Source organism: Octodon degus, unplaced genomic scaffold (genome assembly GCF_000260255.1).
Source record: "Octodon degus isolate 3935 unplaced genomic scaffold, OctDeg1.0 scaffold00004, whole genome shotgun sequence".
Lineage (NCBI taxonomy): Eukaryota > Metazoa > Chordata > Mammalia > Rodentia > Octodontidae > Octodon > Octodon degus.
The window spans coordinates 31,877,101-31,884,686 of NW_004524580.1; the positions used below are offsets into that span (position 1 = coordinate 31,877,101).

General features: G+C 50.8%; 1 protein-coding gene across 1 annotated transcript in view; it reads right to left on the reverse strand.

The window, feature by feature from the left end:
• Glt8d2 (glycosyltransferase 8 domain containing 2) overlaps window positions 1–7,586 on the reverse strand; it is a 30,198-nt gene that overhangs the window by 4,037 nt on the left and 18,575 nt on the right. The window contains exons 4-7 of the mRNA XM_004623851.2: window positions 4,237–4,408; window positions 1,770–1,887; window positions 998–1,082; window positions 235–347 (exon numbers count right to left, since the gene is read on the reverse strand). Coding sequence (XP_004623908.1) covers window positions 235–347; window positions 998–1,082; window positions 1,770–1,887; window positions 4,237–4,408 — 488 coding nt within the window. The remainder of the gene's footprint in view (window positions 1–234; window positions 348–997; window positions 1,083–1,769; window positions 1,888–4,236; window positions 4,409–7,586) is intronic.

Here is a 7,586-nt window from a genome sequence, read left to right on the forward strand (position 1 = left end):
GGGTGGATCGCACCCCAGGTCAAGGAGCCCCCCAGACAGCACCACATCTAGCATTGAGCGTGGCGATGAACAGCGTAGCAGCTGCGTGTTCATGGCCAGCGCACTGTCATCTCAGCTCACGATGACACAGCCTGAGTTGCCCTTCAGGTGAGGAGAGTGGGACTTGGCCAGGTTGGGATTGAAGGTCAGAAGGGAGAGCCTCGCCCTCCCGGTGGCCGGGACCACAGTGCCCACCTGCAGCCCCACCAGCCTGCTGACATCCTGAGCTGCAGGCAAATCGCAGTCCCCTGAGAAAGCTGCTGCGTGGCCCAGAGCCAGGGTGGTGTCGTAGAGCTCCTGGATGTCACCTGGACAAGAATGTCAGCAGGTCCATGTTAGCGCACACTATAGTAGGGCCTTGGCGCTTAACCATCCCTGACCTCGCTGTGGCGGGCGGGGAAGGCCCTGAGGTCAAGCTGCCTGGCAGTTTGACCATAAGAGTTTGTGCCAGCCAGGGTGGTGGCGCACGCCTGTCATCCCAACACTCAGAGGCTGAGGCAGAAAGATCCCTGGGTCAGGCCAGCCTGGGCTGCACATGGGACCACGTCTACAAAAACCACCCGCTGGGTCACCAAGCATAGCATTGAAACTACTTCACACTTCTTTTTGGTTTTCTTTGGCTTTTTTTGAGACAGGGTCTCACTCTGCAGCCCACTGTGTAGCCTCCGCGGCGCTGAGTTGCCAGGTATGCACCACCGTGCCTCGCTCTGCATGCTGTGGCGTTCTAGGGAAGGACCCGACTCCCAACCTGTTACTGCAGACTTGATCCTCAGAAGGTGGCCATCGGAAAGCAGCTGGCCGACCAGGGACCCTCCAGCCCTGCTCTCAGGGCTGCCCCACATGTCTGCCCGGCCTGTGTTCACTGCTGTCCTGAGCACAGAGTGCTCCGCAGAGAGTGGACACTGCCGCCCTGCCCCTCGGCTGCCTCATCCCCGTGTGCTGGCCCAGATGAGTGTACCTTGCACAATGACATCATCGTCCAAGTAGATGACTTTCTCATGCTGGTGGATCAGCAGAGGGAGGTAAAATCGAACGAAGTTCAGCTATTAACAGAAGACGACATGAGTGGGGGAGAGGCAGATGCTCCAGGTGTCCTGCAGGGACGGGACATGGGCCCTGACCACAGCCACAGCTCCGCATTCGGAGGGGACACTCCCGGCACTAGGGGAAGGGACCGCACTAGGAGGTCCTGGCACCTCTGCATCCTCTGCACATTTCCCCTGCAATGCCACAGGGTCCCGAGGTTCCCTGTCACCAAGCTTCTTGGCCCATCTTTAGGAGGCAGCCTGCCTGGCTCCCCCACGTCAGGTCACAGTGACACCACCACCAAAGCAGCTCATGCACACCTCTGCACGCAGTCCCATCACGGCTGTCACCGACCTTTTAGCTCCTCTGTGCTGAAGAAGGTCGGGAGCGTGAAACAGTGACAGCACCATGCCACCACTCCCATTCGGCTTCGGGCCGCCGAGAAATATCTGCAGCCGGGAAATAATGCGGCCCGGCCCTCGGCGCTGAATGCAGGGCACGCGGCCGGGCACGTGGCAGCCTAGGGCTGGGGGTGTTTTCCTGCTGCCGCCCGGCTCTCACCCGAGACGTGCACACGTGTCATGCAGCCTACTTTTTCCTATTTCTTTTTCTTTTGAGACAGTCCTGCTACGCAGTTCAGGCTGGCCCTGAGCTCACTGTGTGCATCGTCCCAACGCCTGCCGGACCATATGACTGCCACTCACGGGCTGGAGCAAGTCTGGCCTCGACGAGTCTGGTCTGATCTTTCCCTCAAGGACTGTAGGGTTGAATTCCACGATTTTAAAGTTAATTTCTCTCAGTTTGGAATGTTCGATCCATTTCCTAAAGAGACAGTAAGAACACACTTCAGAGCTCCTCAGTTCGCCCAGGGCCAATCTACTGCTGCTTCGACTGAAAGGGACGTGTGTGTAAACATAGCAGGGCTTAGTCTGTGGCTCCTGATCTTTCCCATCTGTCTGGTCTGGCTTCAAATTTTTCTTCCCCTCAAGCCCCCCCCCCCCCATTACATAACTTTCTGCAGAGGAGATAAAGCGAAACAGTAACCAAATATCTCCTCAGATTCAAATATTCTTCCCAGGAAACTGAAAGAACAAAAACAAAAAAAGTGTCCCTTTTTCTTTATAAAGCAGTGTGCAGAGCTGCCAGAACTTCCTTTGCCATATGGTACCAGCTCTAAAACCCTACGAAGTGGGACGTTCTGAACCTTCCACTTCGGTCATTTTTATTCTGCTGTGAATTTTTGTTTGTTGGGAGGGCCGGGGAGATAGCTCAGCAGTATAAGCGCCTGCCTGGCAAGCACAAGTTCATGAGTTGAATTCCCAGTAATCCCCTCCCCCACCCCCCAAAAAAGAAAGCTATTTGTTTGTTGGGTTTGGTTTGGCTTGGTTTGGTTTTTGCAGTACTAGAGCCCGAACTTGGGGCCTTCACTCTGAGCTACATCGCCAGCCCATTTTATTATTTTGAGACAGGGTCCCACTGTGTACCCCAGGCTGGCCTCAAGCGTGTCATTGTCCTGCCTCAGCCTCCTAAGTAGCCGGGATTATAGGCGCGCACCATCACACCCAGCCATTTTCTCAATTTTAAGGAACCTCTTTTACCCAATTCATAGGGAAAGTGTTGGCAGAAACAATCTCAAAACAAAATTTCCAGGGATTAAAACCACACGTGGTTGCCTTTGTATTTTAAAATTAAGAAAAAAGGGCAGGGGCTACAGCGCAGTGGTGGAGTACTGCTTAGCCTGTGTGAGCTGCTGGGTTTTATCCCTAACGCTTCAAAAAAAATGTTTAAACCTGAAAAAAATTTAAATCTCTAAAATTTGAGCCATAAAAATCAGTCATATCAGTAAGAAAAAACAATAGCCAACCTAGCAAAAAATTGGCAAGAGAACTGAACACACATTTCCAAATGCCAAAGAAATGGGCATGCAACTGTGTCAGAAATAAGGAACTGGAAGTTAAACCCATGCTTGAGCCCCTCAGGATATGAAGAGAAAGGACTAACAATACCAAGTGTCGGTGAGGATACAGGGTGGTCATACGAGCACACTCCGTGAGGAACACAACTTTCTGTTTTTGTGTTCAATAATGACAGCTTAAAATATGGAGGTGGGAGTGGACTTCAGAGCCAAGAATTGGGAAGAAGGCCCTGTGGGGTTTTTTGTTGTTGTTGTTTTTTCTTGTTTGTTTCTTGCCCTGTGTTTTGTTTGTGGACCATTTGTATTTTTTCCTATGAACTAGCAGTTCTTTTTTTTTTTCTTTTTCCCCAGGGTTGGGCAGCAAACCCAGGGCCTCACTGTCTTTGCATATTCTATGTTCTTTTTTTTTTTTTTTTTTTTTTTTTTTTTTTTGTATTTTTTCGTTTTTTTTTTTCTTTCTTTTTTAGACAGGGTTTCACAATGTAGTGCAGTAGGCTGTCCTGGAACTCACTTTGTAGTCCAGGCTGGCCTTGAACTCATGGTGACCCTCCTGCCTCAGCCTCCTGAGTGCTGGGATTACAGGTGTACACCACCATATCCATCTTCAAATTTAACTTTTAGTATGGATTATGATAGTAAAATTCAGCTCAAAAGTATAATTTTGCAGTTCCAAATGGTACTGTAGGAGCAGGGTATGGTGGCACCTGCCCATAATTGCAGCTACTTGAGATGTTGAGACAGGAGGATCCCAAGTTGGATGCCAACCTGGGCAATTTGGTGAGACTGTCTCAAGATAAAATAAAAAGGCCTGAGGTTGTATCTCAGTGGCAGAGGTTATGATTAGTATGTGCAAGGTCATGGGTTCAATACCCAACATCAAAAAATTTTAAAAAAAGAATGATATACATAATTACTCAAAGCCATATTAAGATAGTTAAATTATGTGAATATTCTCTCAGGTTAAGAAAAGGAAGCGCAGAGCAGAGAAACATTTCCTAGACTTGCATAAGCACTGCATTAGAGCTGGCTCCTTCAGTTTGCCAAACAATTCACTTCTCTAGAGTGGCACACACGTGGTAGACGAATGCACCTCTGCTCACCTGTCCTTGGAGGGCGATGCGTTTGCCAGGACCCCAGCCCATCTTCAGGACAAGCCCTGTTAATTCTTACACACTCATCCATCCAAAGAGGAAGGGACTCACTCAGCGAAAGGATTAAAAGAGAGCAGAAAGCTCAAAAGACGCTGTGTGCACTACCGAATTCGAGACAGAGTGTTCCGGAGCCCGACCACGTAGAACACGATGTTGGCGTCTGTGTTGCTGTAGATGCTATTGATGGCGGCCATGGTGGCGCCCATCCTCCCAGCTGCAGCACAGATCACCACGGGGATCTCATCCTCCATGTCCTCAGGGACCTCCGAGTCCTCATCTGCAGACAAGAGCACTGTCTTGAGACAGGAAGGGACTTCACTGCACAGCAGATTAACTCACCTTCCATAGTCTTGGGGGAGGACAGCAGTGTGGGAAGAGGCTGACTTTGTTCACCCAGCCTGTCCTTTCCTTGGGAAAGAATGGGAGCCCTTCTGGCCAGGGGGATGGTTCAGTGGAATAAGCGCTTGCTTGGCAAGCGCAGGGGCTTGAGTTCAATCCCTGGTTCCGAAAAAAAAAAAAAAAAATGGAAGCCCTTCAGCTAGCACAGGGCCAACCACTAAAACTTTTCCCAGACTCCCTTGCAGCTATGTGTGATGCGTTCTGACAAATGACATGCCAGTTCAAGCAATCTGTGCAACTACTCGGTCTGCCCTTTGAAAGAATGACTGCACTCCCCAGAAGAATTCTGATCTGGATGATGACAGAATGGACACATCAGATTTCCATTTGAAATAGTATTTAAACTTCTAAGTCCCAGTTATTTTGGCATTCTCTACAGGAGCCAATCTAAAACACACACACAGAGAGAGAGAGAGAGAGAGAGAGAGAGAGAGAGAGAGAGAGAGAGAGAGAGAGAGAAATATATGAAGAATTAAAAGTCTCATGCTGTGCCTAACTGTTCCTTGAATCAGAGTAGGAGTCAGCTTTCCTACATTTCTACAAAACACTGCTTGTGATTTTCTTTCCTTCACACTCTAGGAAAGCTCTTGAATGCTGACAGCAAGAGAAAGATAATGAAAAGGCAAATGCAAGATGAGCCACAGATTTACTCTTTTCAGCATTGAAAAGAGTAAACATCAACGCCAAAACACTGTAACAGCATCCAGCAGTGGAGAATAATAATAATAATTAATAATAATAACCCATGTATAAAATACTATCAATGGCATTTGATTTTTTTTTTTTTTTTTGCGGAACCGGGGATTGAACTCAGACCCTTGCGCTTGCCAGAGAAGCGCTTATTCCACTGAGCCATCTCCCCGCCCCCCCCCTTTTTTTTAAGACCCTGGGTTTGCCAGGCAAGTGCTTATTCTACTGGGCTATCTCCCCAGGCCCCATGGCACTTGATTTTTACTTAAAACTTAGAACTCTGTCTCTCTTTACAGACATCTTTTTTTTTTTTTTCTTTTCAAAACCTCTGTCTATATCTCTCAGGCCCAAGGTGGCTCTGCCTGGTATTCGATTCCACAAGAACTCACAGAAACTCACAGCCAGGCCCTGCGATTTGTGTGACGTCCCTGCTACAGCTTTTCACCAGCTTGGTAGCATCTGCAGTCTCCACCCCAGTGAGCCTTTGCTCTCATGATACCTTTCCTGACACGAGGGAATGGTCCTAAGGTTGCACTACTGGGGGAAAGAATACAAAGTTCTCCTCAGTGTTTGATCCCAATGTATGTAAAATACTTGCAAACGAACCTGTGTCTGCTTATGCAATTATCTAGAGTTTTTTTTTTTTCTAAATTTTGTTTTGTTCTCTTCCATTTTCCAAATTCTCTAAAGCAACCAAATTCTCTTTGTAATTCAGGTTGGCCTCAAGCTTGTGACATTCTTCCTGCCTTTGCCTCCTGAGTGCTGAAATTACAGGCATGTGTAATTTCGCATGACCCATGATTTATTTTTACAAACAAGCCAAACAATGTTTCTTAAAGACTATTCCTTTGGGGTGACTTGTCCTTTCGTAGAGGGCACCTGCAGGCATGGGCGTGGTCTCCCCAGTGCAGTGTGCCCGCGCTCTTTGGGGAGCAAGTTTTCCGTGGCTTACACGAAGCCCCTCGCGATGCAGCCCTGCTCCCTCCCGCATGCTCGCCTGCTCTGCTCCAGCCACGCTGTGGTCGAGCTGCCGTGGTTCCCCGGGCCCTGGGCCAAGTGCTCTCTGCAGTGCTGTTCCTGGCGTGGGGGCTGCTCTTCCACCCTCGCCCGCCCAGCTGACTACCCGCAGGCCAGACCCTCTCCTCCTGCGCCAGGCCTCAGCGGCTCCAGACACCAGGCCAGGCACTGTCTGGTCTGCACCGGCTGAGCCCTGCTCGCAGGGGGATTATCGGCCGAGCTGCGCGCGTGCCCTTCCCTCCCCGACCGCACCCGAGCTCTGCAGGAGGCGGCGGCATCGGGTCTGTCTCCGGTTCCTCCGCATTCTGCGCGGAGAGCCGGCCGGTGAGGTTGTGAGGGCTTGCCACGCGCCGCTGGGAGCTTATTTACACGTCCGCCTCCGGCTGGCTGTGAGCTCGCGCGGTTGTCCCCGCCGGTCGGGCACTTGGAAACGCTTAGGAAAGCTAGCTGAAGGGAGCAGAGTGCGGGGCGGCCTCAGGGCGCAGGCCTGCGGGAGCTTTGCGGACTGGCGCAAGGACACGAAGGCGGCCGCAGAGCGGGGGCGGAGCCTGGACCCCAAGCCTGGAGCGCGACCCGCAGCAGGTAGCGGGAGGGGTGGCCCGGAGGAGGGGGTCCCCAGGAGAGCGGCCCCCCAGAGAAGATCAAAGGTGTGTGGAGGTGATCAAAATGCATCGTGAAGGGGCCAGGGAGATAGCGCAGCAGAATAAGCACTTGCCTGGCAAGCGCAAGGGCCGGAGTTCAATCCGCGGTTCCGGAAAAAAAAAAAAAAAATCGGGAGTGTTAGTTAACGTTGAAAAAGTCTATTACAGTAAAAGCCACCTTTTCATGAATCCCCTGCAAAATGCTCCCCCTCACTTCAGACACGCTGGTCCATGGTTCTCGCCGCTTTCTGCAGAGCTCTGGGGTCCTCTTCCCTGAGTGTCTTTACAAGATGTGATTTTAAAAAAAATACAGTGGCTGCCGCTGCCAGGTGCCCTCCGGGGAAAAGGCAGCTTGCAGACTCACGACAGCGTGTCTTCCTCATTCCCTGGATCTGGCCCCATGTGACTTCTGGCTGCGCCCCAAAGTCAAAATGACCGGGAAAGGGAAAGATCTCGGATCTGTTCAGAACCTCAAGGCAGCCAGGACAGCACAACTAGAGACACTTGCAAAAGAGGGCTCCAGAGCCGCTGCTGGAGGTGGTGGAAGGTGGGCTGCGTGTGTTTGAAACGAGGGGAAGATTTGGGGGAGACTCATGGGAATGTCTTTTTTTTTTTTTTTTTATACCAGGAATCAAACTCAGGACCTCGTGCTTGCCAGGCAGGCACTTGTGCCACTGAGCTACATCCCGGCCCGCACTGTCTTTTTTT